The sequence below is a fragment of the Physeter macrocephalus genome, unplaced genomic scaffold, assembly GCF_002837175.3.
Source record: "Physeter macrocephalus isolate SW-GA unplaced genomic scaffold, ASM283717v5 random_725, whole genome shotgun sequence".
Lineage (NCBI taxonomy): Eukaryota > Metazoa > Chordata > Mammalia > Artiodactyla > Physeteridae > Physeter > Physeter macrocephalus.
The window spans coordinates 27,793-45,323 of NW_021145975.1; the positions used below are offsets into that span (position 1 = coordinate 27,793).

The window sequence follows — 17,531 nt, forward strand, 5'->3', positions numbered from 1 at the left end:
CATGCCGCGGAGCGGCTGGGCCCGCGAGCCATGGCCGCTGAGCCTGCGCGTCTGGAGGCTGTGCTCCGCAACGGGAGAGGCCACGGCAGAGGGAGGCCCGCGTACCGCAAAAAAAAAAAAAGAGAGAGAGAGAGAAACAAATACCGTATATTAACGTATATATGTGGAATCTAGGAAAATGGTACAGATGAACTGGTTTGCAAGGCAGAAATAGAGACACAGATGTAGAGAACAAACGTATGGACACCAAGGGGGGAAAGTGGTGGGAGGGGTGGGGGGGGGAATGAACTGGGAGATTGGGATTGACATGGATACACTGATATGTATAAAACAGATAACTAATAAAAAGTAAAAAAAGAAAGCTCGGCAGTACCTGGAAAAGGTAGACATCTCCAAAGGAGTTGCTGAGGCAGAAGACATTTTCCTTCTTAGGATGTTCTGGGACGGCCTGCACTATGCTGTCTTCTGCCAACAGGGCACACCGAGGGGTGCTGCTCTGATCCATGGAATTCTTCCCGTAGGTCTCATAAAACAGCAGGGTGCATCCTGTGAAAGAGAGAAGCACTGTCCTTATCACAGGTCCCGAGGATCTATCTAGGAAAAGAAAGGAAAGGAAAGGAAAGGAAAGAAAAGGAAAGAAAAGAACAGAAAAGAAAAGAAAAGAAAAGAAAAAAGAAAAGGAAAGAAAAGAAAAAAGAAAATGACTGAATGAGACTATTTACCACAAAAGGAAATTTTGGTATCTAAATTATGCCTAGTTGTGTTAGCATCAACCCAGATGAAAATGAGATGTTTCTTGTAAAGATAATAATGGTAATAACAATACCAAGCATTTATTGTTGCTTACTCTGTGTCAGGAATTCTTCTAAGTATTTCACATGCTCTGGCTTATTTGGTGCCCAAAGCAGCCTTAGAAGGCAGGTGCCGTTATTAGTCCCATTTTACAGATGGAAAGCCTGAGAGTTTACACCACTTTGCAGGTCCCATAGCTGGACTGCAGTGGAGCAGGATCTGAACCCAGGCACCCTGGCCGCACAGCCCTCCTTCATAACCACAGCACCACACTTCTTAGGAGATCTAAATGCAGGAGACAGAAGAAAACCCCGAATTCATTAACTAAGCGAACTTCTACACTTACAATGCGGGGTCACAAGAAACTGAGTTCACCTGGGGCACTTTGCCATTTGTGAGAAAGTACCCAGTTTATTCTCCAAATGCCACAGAGAATAACTTAATTTTAATATATTCTCTTATCTCACAGTGATAGGAAATATTACTACAATCTTGCTAATTTAGACTGACAGGAAAATGAAGCTGCATGTCCCTGTATTTTAAAACATTACCCTAAAGTGCCACTACGTATGCTTGCAGGTACATAGCTTTCCCCTAATAAGCTAATAAGATATTCTAGGCAGAAGTTACTAGGGATCTGTTTTGATAATTCGATAGGAATGCTTTCTAATGAGACGTAATTTTTAAGCAAATTCTAAAATGCTCACAAGTGTGCTTCCTTGTTGAATATCCCTTAAAACCTTCAACCAATCAACACTTTTGAGCACTTCTCATGTGCAGATGAATGATATGGTACCATCATGATATGGGCACCATCCCTTGCTTTGAAAACATTGGGCTGGCCGAAAAGTTCATTCCGGTTTTCCCATAAGATGTTACGGAAAAACCCAAATGAACCTTTTGGCCAACCCAATACTTTTCACACTGACAGTTAATGAAGCAGTAGCCTGCTTTCCCCTGCATTGTAAGTGGATGGGGTCCACTTCATGGCTGCTTTACCCTACTACATTATGAGTCTTCATTCATAAAAGTTCACATGTTTTGAAAACTATCTCACTCTTACCAGTTTCACTTCTTCCCTTGAAAACAGATCTTAATCTGGACGAACAAGTTTATATAATGGAGCCCAGCGTAGCACAGAAGCCAGGAGAAAAAAAATGCAGGACCCTAGCTCAAGACAGCACTTTCTCCCTCCATGGTACTTTCTGATCTCAAGAAGCACTGAGCGATCTCTCCTCCCACAATCAAAACTCACCCAAACACAGAAGCTGTGAGAGCCTCTTAGAACAAGGGAAAGGAGCAAGAGGTTTATGGCCAGAGCTACTGCGGCAGGTCTGAGCCTGTCTTTTCTTCCAGCCACTAACGGACTTAGAAACAATCCCCAAGTCTTTCCATCAGGAAAAGCCTGTGCGACATCCCATGACCGCGGGACCCGAGAACAACAGAGCAACACCAGCTCCACCCAACTCCCAATTCTTTCCAAAGGGTTAATGTTCACTTCCCAGCGCCCCTAACACGGAGCTCCCAGGGGCGGTGGTTTGAATCGAGGCATCTAGAGGAAATGAACGCAATCTTGGGCAGATGCCAGAACGCTGCCAAGCCTAACATCCCCCTACGCCCCACCCCGACAGAATGCGGCTCTCCCGTGGAAGCCTGAAACCAAAACAGGCCATTTCGCTTTAGAACCAGGCCAGTATGTCAAACAATTTGCAGAATTTTGTTGCTATCGAATTTAAGGAACAGGAAATCAGTCGTAAGTCTATTACATCGAGTTTAACTTAATCTGCATCTCTGACGCGGGGGCAATGAGGCTGATGGAGAGGGGCTGCGCGCCCATGTCAGCAGAGCCTCCTGTGCCCACCCCACCCGCCGATGCTGTGGCCGTCAGTCCTGCCCTGTCCACGCCCCCAGGAGCTGGTGTCAGCCTGGGCAGTTGTCAGTGGAAGCAAAAAGAGAAAACAGATCAGAACAGCACTGGAAGCACAAGAAGAGAAGAGGCTGTATTACCAGAAAGATCACCAGTGAAAGGAGAAAAATTAGTCTCGGTCTCCCTTCAAACCCACCTTCTCAACCCACACTCATCCGTCCTTCCCTGTCACAGGTAGAATGACCAGCGTCTTAACTTCCTCTACGAACACCCCTCCTGACCTCGGTTATGTACTGTGTGTTTTGAGGGACAGCTTTAACCCCCTCGCCAACTGTTCTGCCCGGGAAGTTCCCTGTGAACCGCACGAAAATCCACTCGTTGGAAAAGACAGATGGAAAGCAGAATCACCCTTGTTAAAAATTTATTACATCCTCCGAACCCTAAAAAGCATTTGCACCCTTAGCATACCTATACATTCTATGTAGGTGGGCAACCAGATGGTTGGCTGATAGCCACTGTCTCTGAAAAACACTGTTTCTACTTTAGTTACATAGAAACTCCAAGGATAATTTAAAAATTCTGCTTAAATGTACGTGTGTGTATATATATACACATATATGTTTTTAACTACGATTAAACAAAATAGTTAAGTCCAAATATTTCAACTTGGATTCTAAGCCAAGAAAGTTGAATTCAACATATTGAATTCCCAGAGGAAAGAGGTGTAGAAAACCACATGGAAAAGGTGATGCTGGGAAAAAAACATCTCTATCCCATGCCTTTCCTTGGCTGCAAAGGAAACAAAGGGCTGTGTGCTTTATAACATTTACCCCTACAAAGCACCCTTTATCCACGGGTCTTCAAGCGTTTAACCAGCAAGGGCCCAGGAAGGACTGTGGATCTTGCAATCGTCAGGGACAAGTCAGGACCATCCCTGCCCCCGAAGTCAGCAACCAGAAGTTCCCCGGGTAGCTGCTAGGATGGCAGACAGGGTCCTGGAGACGCCGTCTTCCAAACTTAAGTGATCCCTGCCTGAACTTCCCCCAGGAAGCCTCCAGCACTCTGGCGTTGCACAAACGTCTCCAGTAGCAGGGAACTCAGGAAGGCAGTGGGTTTTGTGGGGGTTTTTTTCTGTTGTATTTTTTACCTTGATTCACAATCAGCTTGTCTTCCATTTATTAGTCCTATCCCAACCTCGGATAAACCAGAATAAATTCAGTGTCTCTTTTACAAGACTGACACATCCTATGCATGACACATTCTAGAATACAGTGCACCCATTCTAAATACCGCACCGATGGGATGCAGCTTCAGGCTTTGAGTCACAAACAACTCCAGACACTCATTGCCCTGAGGGGACATTTTTCACTCCCCTCTTCAGCTGGAACTTTTACAAGACCCACTGGCTCGTTCATGAACAAGTCTCCTGCAATAGCCTGCCCCTAAGGAGAGAAACGGCCAACTCTGACCAGGGCAGAGGCAGGGGGGAATGATGGAGCTGCACACGACATGACACCTCTAATGATGTAGCCAACAACCATGTGTTCTCTTTAAATCATATTTCCTTTCATTTTAGCCTATCACAGAGGAAACCCATTGTGAATGGCCTGCAAATCAAACCCTCAAATCTTTTTCACTTGTAATACTTCGCGGCTATACCTCCCTATCCTGTACTTGGGTAGCTCTTTGATTATTAAACCTTAAAGCATCACTTACCCCTTCAAAATGTTATCTTGCTGGATTTGACCCATAACTGCAACCTTCCAAATCTCTTTCCATCATCCAGTAGAAAACCCCGCCTCTCCAGTACACCCAAACTGGGTAAGCTCTTTGCCTTCCTCAGCCACAAGGTATCACGAGCATCCAAATCCAGAAGTTGGAAAAGAGGACTGCATCCGTGTGGGATGCTGGGTCTTGGGTTTTATAAACCCTCCAGTTTGCTAGGGAAAGGAGATGAGGTGCCTTCGCGGGTGCACCTTTCCCAGAGGGGCTTCTGGGTAATTATGAATTGATGTCAGCTCCCCACGGCTCACGATATCTAAATATGGAGAGCGCCGCAGACAGCTCCGGGCCTTTCACACTCGCTGTGTGTGTGCAGATGTGATTTCTGTTTCTGCCTTCTCCCATGACAAGGAAGGGTGGTGGCCACTAATGAGGTGTGACTTTGCGCACCACACCAGGTGCCGCTGACAAAGAGTCACAGGACAGCTGTGAAGAAATGCCAGAGGCTGTGGGGCTGCTCTGTGTTCACATCTGTATAAATCAACATGATGCTGACTCAGAGCCTTAGATCACTTCAAATAATCTATCCATCCACAATGAGCGAGGCGATTATAATTTTTAAATGGCAATGCTTGTGAGAAAACTTTATCGTCTTAACAGAGCAAATGCTTTCTCCTATTTCCTGTGCATCAAAAAACGAAGAAAAAAAAAGCATTTGTTGGTGACGACAATTAGACTCTCAGTTCATAAAGGTGAGGTGACACAAATCAAATAATGCGGATGAAATTCTTAGTTGTACAAGCTGGGAAGGATAACCTCTTTGGAGTTTTGAACATGCGCAGAAATTCATGATCTATATTCCAAATAACTAAACTACGTCTGGTAACTTATTTGGGGCTCCCCTCCCACCCCCCAGATGCAGGAAAAGTATTAAAGAATGGTACAGAAATACCTATAAAATAATGAGCAATAGTTATTAAATTCAGTCATTACTCATGAGAATGAATAATGCATACGAATGTTAAGTGAGGCATATTATACAGGTTTGAGAAGGTATTCGTAGGAAAGCAGGCTGGTAGATTCTGCATCAGACGCCTTCACGTGCACTCAGGTCAACACTGCACTCACTGACACTTCCTAGGAGAGAGGACAGCGAGGAAAGGACCCCAGGGGCTCTCTGGGTGGTAACGATCACTTACCTTTAAGGGTCACCCAGTACTGTTTCCATTTCCTCCGAGCCACCAGTTCCAGCTTCCTTTCCTTCTGCAGAGTGACGAGGGGTTTGAAGAAGAGCCACCCGGCTTTGCGCACCACCCCCTGTTCCTTCTCAAAGAGCAGGTCCAGTTGCTCCAAAGAGCTGAGCGAATCGCTGCTGGATTCGGCGGTCTCCGTGGACGTTTCGAGGTTCTCCGTGTTGGTCCTGCTCATTTCCAGCTCTCGCATGAAATTCTCGTAAATGTTCTGTTGCAGGGGATCATTGCCGATCGCGTGAGCGGATTCGCTTCTGTGGGACAGGATCTGAGCCGAGCCCGACCACAGGGATGCAGATGCCTGGGAGGGGCCCTGCACGTCCACATTCAGCCCATCCGAGCGACTGTCAAAGTAGTCACTGCCCTCCTTGGATCTCGGCTCCTGTGAGCAACACAGATGACCCCCCCATCAGAGCTTACGTGTGACCAGAGCACCCCTTCCCCAATACGGCATGCGTGTTAACAGTGTGGTTTGCTAATACTACTGCTGCAAAGCAAGATTCTTTTTTTTTTTTTAATCATCAAGTCTGCAAATCAGAAAGAATTATAGCAACGGTATCGCTCAACCCAACGTATAGCCCGTGGAATCAATGCTTAAAAAATGTAAACCACATAACCCCGACTATCCTAAATCTAACCTACCGTTAGCATCAAAAAATGAACTAGCATATTCAAAACACACTAGCGAAGATTATCCGAAGACTGATACTTCTTTGCTCATTGTCAATCAGTGTCTTCCGGGAAAGAATTCATGTCCTTGCCGTCTTGTTTTTCTTCTGGATCATTCTTAAGCTAAATTAGAAAAGCACCAGTTCCAGGATCAAGGAGGGTGTGGTCTTATACAAACTTTCCTTCCTCTCCCCACAGTGAACAGTCTCAGCTTCTCACCCCCTTCCAAGGTCTAGACACTGAGATCTCTAGCATCGTGTTCGCCCTCTTCGGAGAGTGAAAACCATGCACCTGGGGCTCCTTGTCCACAAAGGGTAGTGGTCAGCAACTGTAGCTTTTACTTCAGAACAAATATTCTTTACTTTGGGAATTCTTTCACGAAAGGCATGTACTATTAATTCATTCACACCGTTTTATTTGAACACCTATTTTATTTTAAGCACTGCGAATACCAAAGCATGATTCTTTAATAGTTATTCTGCCACAAAATCAGACACAGGCAGTTCTAAATAAAATTAATATTTATTCTAATAACCGCTGCCCCCCTTAGGACAACATGCACCGAACAGTGAATTGGCCATTTACAGAGATGAAAACACAAAGGTTTCCTCTAACGTCTAGATTACAAGTCCAGACATTCAAGAAGAATAACTTGCACAGAGGCCATTCACTGGTCAATAGCAGTAAGGAAATTTTTCAGCAGAAAGTGAGCTAATTTATGACTTAAAAGACACTGACATTCCAAACTTACAGCTTAAATTGAGGTAACTCTGCAGAGAGACTCTAACATACTCATCTACTCAGAGGCTAGTGGGTTTTCCTTCTCCATTAAAATAAAAAGGAGGGAAAACAGGATCAAGGACCAGTGACTAAAGACCTTATTTTGAATATTCCTCTGTATGGAGGGGTTTTCTTTTCAGAAACCTTCATCTAGAAATCAAGTCGCAATTAGTTGCTATCTTTTGCAGGAAAATCATCAATAGAAAAGTGCTTCTAAATACCCAAGGGCTACAAGCAACTGAGCCCCAAACATAGCTATTACTAATGAAAATATTATCTTCCGCTCTGTTTATACTATGTCCCATAATCAGATTTATTTATACACTGATGCTTATGCAAGAACAGAGCAAATAAGCCAGCTGTGGTGAGTCACTTGGACAGGAAACTTTCAAAATAGTTTAAGGTTTTTTTTTTTTTTCAATTGTCACTTCGTTGCTCTTCAGAAGTTCTTAGGAGATGAAGGAATACTTCTCACTTAGCAAGTATTGACATTATTTCAGCTATAAATAGGACTCTCTGACTCACAGCCCCAGAACACTGGGATTGCCTCTGGTACCCAGCTAGAGCTATAATGGGGTGTTTCAAACCAAGTAGAGCCCTGCCAGAGAAAGGCATCAAGTAGCAAACTTAAGTGTAACCTGTTAGTAGTACTGCTGACATTGTTTCTCATAAGAGGGAGACTTAAGTCACAGCGCTAACTTTTAAATGTTCAACTGGAGCAGAGCAAGACAAATTTGCCTCCTTGACAAATGGAGAAAGATCGCATTTTAGCATCCATAATTGATTCTTATACACAGACATGAACTTTCCTGGTCTCTAATAAATTTGTAAAGCTTCCTATCTAGAATCCTAATAGCTAGTGACTCATTTTCAGGCCAATAGGAAGGAAGGAAGGAAGGAAGGAAGGAAGGAAGGAAGGAAGGAAGGAAGGAAGGAAAGAAGGAAGGAAGGAAGGGAAGGAAGGGAAGGAGGGAGGGAGGACAGTTCCTAAATAGTCTCAGCTGGATTTCCTGATCACTGTGTTATGGATGTGAAACTAAGGTGCTATGTTAGACATGTACATAAAGAAGTCTGATTTCCATTTCCACCCCCACTGGATAATCGTAAACAATGGATAACATAACGATGACAAGAGCACTATAGCAAAGAGTAGAGAGGAATTCAAGAGATGTCACTAAATTCCTTTGGAGCTAAAGGAAAACTCTTATCACCATTCCGCACTCCCTAGGAAAAAGTACCAAATTTACCATGTCATTCTTCATATGCTATTGTCCTTTTCACAGTAACGGCCACTGGTCCTCTGCAGAAATCCCCTGTGACTATGTAGCCCTCAAAGGGCAGTGAGAGCCTAAAATTAAGATGGTCAGAAAGCCAGAGTCTCTGTGTCCTGAATCTCTCCTCTGTAAGAAACTCTGCAGTAGTAGTCACTGCTACCCCTCAAATATATCTGGTCCTCCCCTAGGGTACACGGCAGGACCATTCCCTACTCCCCAGCCCCCTCCCTTGGAGTTAGGCAAGGCCATGTGACTTGCTTTGGCCAATAAATGCAAACAGAAGTGAAACGTGTCACCCCTGAGTGGGAGCTTCGAAAGCCAACACACGGTTCTTTCTCCCTCTACCACAGAGGCTTGCGGCGTGCCAGATGGTAACTGCTCTGTGGACCTGGGGTCCCAGAGAGGAACAATGCAGACCAGAGTTGCAGCTTGAATGAGACATAGACTTTGCTTGCGCTAAACCTCAGAGAATTGAGGGCTTTTTGTTACCTCCGCATAACCTAGCCCACCCTGACTGACAGAATGGAAAGTTTACCCAGGACAGGAGCAAGGCCTCACAGGTCTCAGCAAAGCAGCATTAATATGAATAGTTTACCAGCATCAAACACATGCTCTTCTCCAGCACATGTGTGTTCCCTCCCCCTCCCTCTAGCTCTGAATAGTGTGATATTCTTTCTCAGCTATGTAAGTTTTTCCACTGATTAATCTGCTTTCAGGCTCTAACTCCCCAGAGTGGTTGAAAACCCTATAAAAAAAGGACTGCTCTTTTTACATCACTTTTTTCTAAAAAGTCAAAACAAAATATGTCTACCCATCATAGGAAGATTTTCCAAGCCTAAGCCCTGCTGGCATACAGAAGTCTGTGTGTGTAAGAGGATAAGCATTTGGTCCTTACTATAGTATACTGTCACAAACTTTGCTCCTATGCACTGACTACATTTTTTAAGGATCCAAACTTTGTCTTCACGTTCAATTGTAAAAGAAAAACAAAGGCCAGAGTTCCCTGGTGGCCTGGTGACTCGGGTTCAATCCCTGCTCAGGGAACTGAGATCCCAGAAGCTGCATGGTGCGGCCAAACAAAACAAAAGAACAAAAAACAAAAAAGCAAAGGCATGGCCAATGGAAGTGGCATACTTACCAAAAAAGTACATTTTGCTCACCTTTATAAATTATCAAAATGTGACACAAGCAAAACTCAAAAGCTACCTTCATAGGCCACTTTTCAAAAATACAAGATAGTTTATTACCTTAATATTCAGTAACCCCAAAGTAATTACTAGTGGCTATCAACAGTACCTTGGCCATGTGGCTAGGTGGAAAAGGCACACCTTTGAGCTTTAGCAGAAGTGGCTTTGGCCCTGGCTTCTCCCCTAACGAGCCATGTGTCTTCAAACTCCTTGAACATTAGTTTCTTCCTTTTAAAATGGGGGGGAGTCCTTTCTAGCTTTCAAATTCAGATTCTTTGATCGTAACCAGTCTGTTCTTAACTTCACAGGCTTACAGATCATCCAGTTAAATCTTTGGATGATACAGACTTGAAGGAGGTTCACTTCCCAGGGTGGCTGGGCAGCGAGGTCCTGCATGGGGCGGAATGTGGTCTGTTCACAGTGGCAAAGGGTCTGCTTTGGACCTGAATGGAAACGGAATGAGACACAGCAGAGCCGGGTGTAAGCCAGGCCACAAGCACAGACGAGAAACATGCAAATAAGAGATGTGGAGGAACAGGCTTAAGGGCCACAGCAGATGAGAGCTGAACACTAGTCGACAACACAACACTTGCATCAAAAAGACGGGAAAGCTGTCTGTGTGTGACTGCAGCTCCCCAGAAAGTAAGAGTTCTCTCTCCAATTATGCCTGACTGCTGTCAGTTGTTTGGGAAATGGCAGCTGAGGAAAAAAAGGTCAAAGAAATCTCTACTACAGTACTTAGCAGTTTAGCATGAAGAAGTAACAAGTAAGGAGGGAGCAAATGACTACTTTCAGGGGTATGAAGAGTTCTGTAACAGGACAACAATCATCTGTTCTTCGTCTCTGTGTAGAGGAGGAGAAAAGGGCACAAAGTACAATTTGGGGGCAGGGGGCATGGACCTTATACATAAGAAGGAAATAACTAATGGTAAATTTTATAGATCTGAAACAATCTGCTCAGGGAAGTTATTTTCTATCCCTAAAGCTCTATGCAATTTTATAAGTATGTATCTATTTAGGATGGCTTAAATGCAATTCTACCAGAGACAAACTGGTCATTCAAATTTCCTTTAACAATCTGACTTATATTGAGTTAAAAAAAACAACAACAACAACACTTTCTCCCGTCTATAAATGATTAAATGTAAAAACAAACAAACAAAGAGCAAGCAACTGAAAACCTAGAAATCCCGTTACCTAAGAAGGCAAACTATTACTTTCCTTCCTGATGTCGAAGTCATTTTGTTTCCCCCATTCAAACTTTATATGCCCATTAAAAGGATTACCGTCATCATCATGATTCTTATTTTCTCAACATCATCATACTTTTTGCTATTCCGTGTACTTAGGTCAAGGTGTTTTCAAAACTGTTAGCTACCCCCATGAGGAGGTGGTGAGATCATACCTATAGATAGATCGCCCACATGTTTTTTCCCGATGTACCAACCGAACAACAGGAATTTTAATTTCTCCAAAGTAATATCGAGCTCAGCAAGGCTACTCATCCAAAAATGACAACGATCTCTCTCTCTTCCTTTCCGTTTAGGCTTTACGAATGAGCTCTAGCAAAATACTCAGATAACCAATTCATTGGGGGAAGTCTCTCCAACACTGTCCTTTCTAAGAACCGTTTGGCCAGGTCTTGGGATGCGGCCTGTGGGGTCCATACCAGAGTCCAGGAGACGAGACTGGACAGAATCCTCGACTTCAGGGTTAAGAGTGAAAATGCACATCTGAAGCAAAAGGAAAAAAAGAAAACACACACACACGTACACCTGCAAACAAGATGTGCCACGGCTCAGGCTAAACTCTTCACTCTCAAGAGCTCATTCAAGCCTCAGGACACGCCCTGCAGTAGCTCCTGCGAACGTCCCCATTTTGCAGATGGAAAACCGAAGAGCACCCTTCCTGGCGCTCCAAGCCTGACTCACCTGGAGTCTTCTTTTCTTTCTGGAGAGGCTTCCCGTCCAGTCGCTGATGCGGCGCATCCTGGCTTTCAGGGTGTCCTTCTTGGAGGGCTCCTCGCTCAGCGCCCTGGACTTGCGGCAGGGAAGGGTGAAGGACGCGAACTGCCCGGGCTCCCCGCGCTCCACGCGGGCCGGCACGTCCATGTCGGAGGCGAAGGAGACGCGCGCGCTGAGGCTGGCACGCGTGCCCACGTAGTCGTCGGAGAGCCGCAGGGCCGCGGGGGCCAGGCTCCCCAGGGTGGCGTCCGGGTACGGTTCCCGGAGGGACGAGAGGGAGGCGCTTTGGCTGAAAGGCTTCGGAGCGTCCCTGGGCGGGAAGCCGGCGTGGAGGCCGGGCTCGGGCTCAGGCTCCGGGGTGCCGGGCGCCGCGAAGGAGCCCTCGGCCTCGCTGACCTCGCCGGCCGGGCCCCAGGGCGAGTCGTACCAGGAGGACTCGGAGCTGAGCGAGCTGCCCTTGCTGGAGCGCGGGCGCGCGGCGGCGGCGGGGGAGGCGCGCGGGCTGGGCGGGGAGCCGGCCGAGTAGCGCAGCAGCTGCACGGGGCCGCCCGAGGGCCCCGGGGACGCGGCGCTGTGCGGGCCGCCGCTGTGGAATTCCACCCGGAGGCACCCGTCCAGCTTGCCCAGCGTCTTGATAAGCACCCTGGGGCTCTTGCGGTCCTCGCCGGGAGGGGTGGACGCGACGCTCTCGTCCCTGCCGTAGCAGTTGAGAAGGTGCCCATTGCAGGCCCTCGAGGCCGCGTGGTTATCCGCCGGTGGGTGCCCGACGTAGTGGAAGCCGTTCTCCGGGGAGAAAGCAGCATCGTTGCCCTGGAAATCCGATCCCGAGGCATTTGTCCTGTGCTTGGAGTAGGCACTGCCTTTGGAGACTTTACACGAGGGGCCACCCGGTCGGGATGCGTAAGGCTGATTGCTCTTGAAGTGAGAAAGGCAGCTTCGGGCCAGCGACCTGGACTTGTACCCGGCTCCGCTGCTTCCGTGACCCCATCCGTGCAATGACTTGTCATCCTTTGCGTGAAGGCCACGGATTTTCAGGGAGCAAGGCTTTTGCTTAGCACCAGTAATAGTATTGCTATGATTTTTAGATCCTTGAAGGGTGTACTGACTCTCGGAGTTCCCCATTGTAACCTAAATTAAGAACAGTAGCATCAGTAAGAGTCACGACCTAAATTACCTTCCACCATGACAGACCTTTCTAAAAATACGTTCTTCGCATGACGAAGGAACCAAGCGACTTCTTCCTGAACCTGACACAACTCAGAGACGTGGGGACAAGAGTGACGTACGGAACTGGTTCTCCTCCTAAAATGCAGGTACGACCTGCAGATAAACAGTACTGCCCGCTCCTGTGCTAGTGATTTTAAGCACACAATCTGTTGTCTGATGTTAATTCAGAAACTGAAAAGGCATAGGAATCAGCTTAAGACAGAGACCTCCTATAGGCTTGGTATTGGGAGGTTTTGAACCAATGATTCTTGAAGAGAAAAATGAGGGAAAAATATCTTGACTCTGTCACTCCAATATAATGATTTTTCAGTGACCACACAGATATATCTTCATTATACACAAGCTACTGGAAGAGCTCATACCATACCCCAATATAAGTGATTGCTGCTGAAAAATGACCACATGTGTAATAACATGACTCTGGGTACCATACTATGTTGGAGCTTTCATGTACCACACAGAGTAGGATATCGAAAAGGATAAGGACTAGAAGTTCTCAAAACTAAACTGAGGGCTCCCCTGGTGGCGCAGTGGTTAAGAATTCGCCTGCCAACGCAGGGGACACGAGTTCAAGCCCTGGTCCGGGAAGATCCCACATGCCGCGGAGCAACTAAGCCCGTGCGCCACAACTACGGAGCCGGCGCTCTGGAGCCCGCGAGCCACAGCTACTGAAGTCCGCGCGCCTAGAGCCTGTGCTCCACAACAAGAGAAGCCACCACAATGAGAAGACCGCGCACCGCAGCGAAGAGTAGCCCCCGCTCACCGCAACTAGAGAAAGCTCGTGTGCAGCAACGAAGACCCAATGCAGCCAAAAATAAATAAATAAATTTATTAAAAAAAAAAAAAACAAAACAACTAAACAGATGGAAAAAAAGGGGAGGAAAATACAAGCTCTCATTTGGGTCAGAAAAACATTTTAATGAAACATCTGTAGAGCTTTTCTAAAGACTTTAAGGGTTCTCACTTTAGAACCTGATGATAGAAAAAAGTCTGAAGCTGACTTGTTAGAATGTGGGTATTAAAAAAGAAACTGTTAGATTCTTTCAACTCCCTTTAAAACCCCAATTTGCTTAAGGAGTCTATTAGTTAAGCCAAATTCAAGGTGAAACTTGATCCAAACCTCCCCCCCCCACCCCACCCTCAGTTTTTTATTCTAACCAGTATATCACTGTTTGAGGCAAGTTGGAGGTGATGCTTCCAGTCATGTTTCCAAATATATGTAGTAGGTTTTTCATTTTAATTCTTTTGTACCTAAGAATGTACAGCCACAAAATTCAAAAGGGCTGATGCTTCTTTGGTGGCAATTATCAAACACAGTTTAAAACGCAAATAATGGGAATAATTAAACCTTTACGAATCCTCTAAATCACAGTCATGCAACTCCACATGAACCGCAGCTCCCGTGAGCAAGATTTACCTGCAGTCTGGTTTGTGCGCTGAGGGAGATTAATGGTCAGTCGACTTGACAGGGTCCTGGGAGCAAGGCAGCATGGTTAGCAAGTGAAAGGAGTGAGTCCATGAAATGATCCTGAAAAACAGAAATCGGAGTAAACTCTGTCAAGCGTTTTACACCCATTACACGAAGGTTTCATGTAAATTACGTGAACAAACAACAGGTGCCCAGAATCCCTGTCAAAATAATACATGGAATGTCTATGAGCGGCGTGATCCATCGGCGTTGTTGGGAAGATGTGAAGGAAGCCAGGACCAACCCCTCCCCCCGCCCCCCAGCCCTTCCCCCCCCTCCCCCCCCTTGCAAATGCCTTTCACTCCACACAGTCTGCATTCAAATGTACGCCTCAAAGGCCTTTCACTCCACACAGTCTGCATTCAAATGTACGCCTTTGTTTCAGGGGAGAGCAGGTGAAAGTGCTGCCCTGAGTCATGGCTCATCTGTCACCACCACCGCTAGGAAAACAACCGGTAGAAGCATCGTCCTGGTGTGGCGAGAACGGGTCCCTGTTCCCCATCTGACGAAGCAGCCACAACAAAACCCAAAATGTAGAGTCACAGGGAAACAGCCCTTGGCTAAAATAATGTGTGTCAGAGAGGCGGACCCAGTCGATGAGATGAAAAGGTTTTCTCCAGCACCTGCTTGGGTCTCACTGCACAAGGCTAGAGGCAGGAAGCCCACCTTTGAGGGAAAGAGGGGGGGCTTGGGGTGCTGTGCTCACTGCTGGACACAAAGCCTTTATTTCCGCCACAGACAGAGCGAGAAGAGCAGTGAGGGGCCACTAGCGACTTTTTTCCTCTTAAAAAAAAATTTTATTTGTAACTGTGGTACAACACATGTAACATTTACCATCTGAACCAATTTCAAGTGTACAGACAGCAATGCGAAGCACGTTCACATCGTTATGCAATCCATCTCCAGAATGCTTTTCATCTTGCAAAACTAAATCTCCGTACATTAAACAACTCCCCACCTCACCCTCTCCCCCATCTCCCCAGCCCCTTGTAACAACTATTCTATTTTCTGTCTCTATGAATCTGATAGCTCTAGGTACATTATGTAAGTGGACTCATACAGGATGTGTTGTCTGTGACTGGCTCATTTCATTTAGCGTAATGTCTTCAAGGCTCATCCGTGGTGTAGCATGCATCAGAATTTCCTCCCTTTTTAAGGCTGAATAATATGCCATTGTATGTGTACCCAATTTGTTTATCCATTCATCTGTAAATGGATACCTAGAGACTGCTTTCTACCTCTTGGCCATTGTGAATAATGCTGCTGTGAACATAGGTATACAAGTATCTCTTCAATACTCTGCTTTTACTTCCTTTGGGCATATACCCAGAAACGGAATTGCTGGATCATATGGTAATTCTAGTTTTCATTTTTCAAGGAGCCACCATACTGTTTCCCACAGCAGCAGCACCATTTTACATTCCCACCAACAGTTGACAGACTTCTAATTTCTTTACATCTTCACCAATACTTGTGATCTTCGATTTGTTTGTTTTATATAGTGGCCATCCTACAGTATGAGATGATATCTTACTGTGGTTTTGATTTGCAATTCCCTAATGATTAGTGACGTTGAGCATTTTTTCATGGTTTATTAGCCACTAGTATAGCTTCTTTGGAGGGTTCGATGGTGACTTTTAAAGTTCATGAAGCACTGGCACGGGACCTAAGTATGTCCAATGAGGCCAAAGACACAAGTCTATCTGGGACGATCCACACACACACATTTTAAATTGAAAAAAAAATTTTTTAATGTCAAAGATTTCCCACTTAGGCATCAGCAGAAGATCTAACAGTCTTTATAAAGACTGAGGCCAGCATCTAACTAACAAGGTCTGAAATGGGACCTACTACATTACTGACCACAGCTTCCCGTGGGCAGCTCTCCCAAACACCTAAAAGGCAGAAGAGCCACTGGCTGAGCTGCCACTAAAAAGCGGCCCCCGTGATACCTCTGACACGGGAGCTAGAACACAAGAGCCCCACCTTTTGAAACTTCAAAACCTGAGTTGTCTGTCTTTTCTCAGCTACACTCCTTTAACACAGGAACTAAAAGTGGCCAGAGACGCTCCCAGCTGCCGGGTCTGAGACCTCACACGATAAGCTGATGGGCGCGAGCCTTTGTGCTTGTGTACTTTCATCAAGACCAAGGCCTGGTGATGACCCACAGGTGAAAGTCTCCCGGGCGGCTCTTTGTCAGGCCCTTCTGATCCCAGGATCACGTGCCCGAAGACGAGCACACACAGCGCTGGCTCAAGGCCCCCAACCCAGCGGCATAAAGCTGCCACTGAGAGAGGGTCCCGCTGGGTCAGCCGCTCAAGGACTCGCAAAGACAGGGGTTCAAAGGTGCAGAATGGCTCAGGGTTGGAAGTTTATGCCCCAGCAGCAGGTTGTAACCTCAACTTGTCTTACTCCTTTTGAAGTTAAATAGCTTAATTTTAAATTTTATGTCCTATTTTAAAACACATAGCCCTGAACGCTGTCCTTTCCGAGGTGCTGTCCATTAAGGCCTGCAACTTTGGGGCTCACAGAAGCATTTAATAAACACCTGTTGAATTGAATGAAAGCAACTTCACCTGTTAGAAGGTTGATCTGGGCACAAACGAAGCGCAGCAATCATCCCAACAGGATCTGGCTGAAAGACTGGTGTATTAATCCATGAGGCGATGTCTCAATAATGAACACAGTACTGCCGGGAGAAGAGCCGGAAGGCGGATACAACGTGCAATGTGACATGTGGACGATGCTGACCAGCCGTTCAACATCCCTAGTCAATCAACCCACAAAAGGAAAACAGCCTTAAACTGTAGCAAGAAGAATTTATCTAATATTTATGAGGAATTTATTGACAGAGAAGGGTAATCTCTGAGGGAGACTTTAGATCTGTCCCTGAGGAGTTTGGCAAATTGAACTGCTATTTATCTGTCATGCTTCAGCTGTGATTTTTTTTGTCTGAAAGCAAGAGAATAAACAGGTCAGGTTTTCTGCAACCCTGACTCCCTGAACTCTTTTTTTTTTTTTTTTTTTTGCGGTTCGCGGGCCTCCCTCTGCCGTGGCCTCTCCCGTCGCGGAGCACAGGCTCCGGACGCGCGCGCTCGGCGGCCACGGCTCACGGGCCCAGCCGCTCCGCGGCACGCGGGTCAGCGGCCACGGCTCACGGGCCCAGCCGCTCCGCGGCACGCGGGATCCTCCCGGACCGGGGCGCGAACCCGGTTCCCCTGCCTCGGCAGGCGGACGCGCAACCGCTGCGCCACCAGGGAAGCCCCCTGAACTCTTTTATACTAAGGGAATTTTATGGTATTCAAGTTTTAAAAAAAAATGCTGATAGAAA

At 46.3% G+C, this 17,531-nt stretch overlaps 1 protein-coding gene across 9 annotated transcripts in view; it reads right to left on the reverse strand.

The window, feature by feature from the left end:
- LOC114485185 (rho guanine nucleotide exchange factor TIAM2-like) overlaps nt 1-17,158 on the reverse strand; it is a 43,873-nt gene extending 26,715 nt beyond the window's left edge. For 2 of the 9 annotated variants that reach the window (XM_028486108.2, XM_028486113.2), the window contains exons 1-5: nt 16,777-17,158; nt 14,150-14,260; nt 11,473-12,633; nt 5,581-6,013; nt 374-594 (exon numbers count right to left, since the gene is read on the reverse strand). In XM_028486108.2, the coding sequence (XP_028341909.1) occupies nt 374-594; nt 5,581-6,013; nt 11,473-12,627 (1,809 nt within the window). In that variant the 5' untranslated portion in view covers nt 12,628-12,633; nt 14,150-14,260; nt 16,777-17,158. The remainder of the gene's footprint in view (nt 1-373; nt 595-5,580; nt 6,014-11,472; nt 12,634-14,149; nt 14,261-16,776) is intronic. The other 7 variants (XM_028486110.2, XM_055083246.1, XM_028486109.2 and 4 more) reach the window with 6 other exon arrangements.
- Nucleotides 17,159-17,531: the final 373 nt, after the last annotated feature.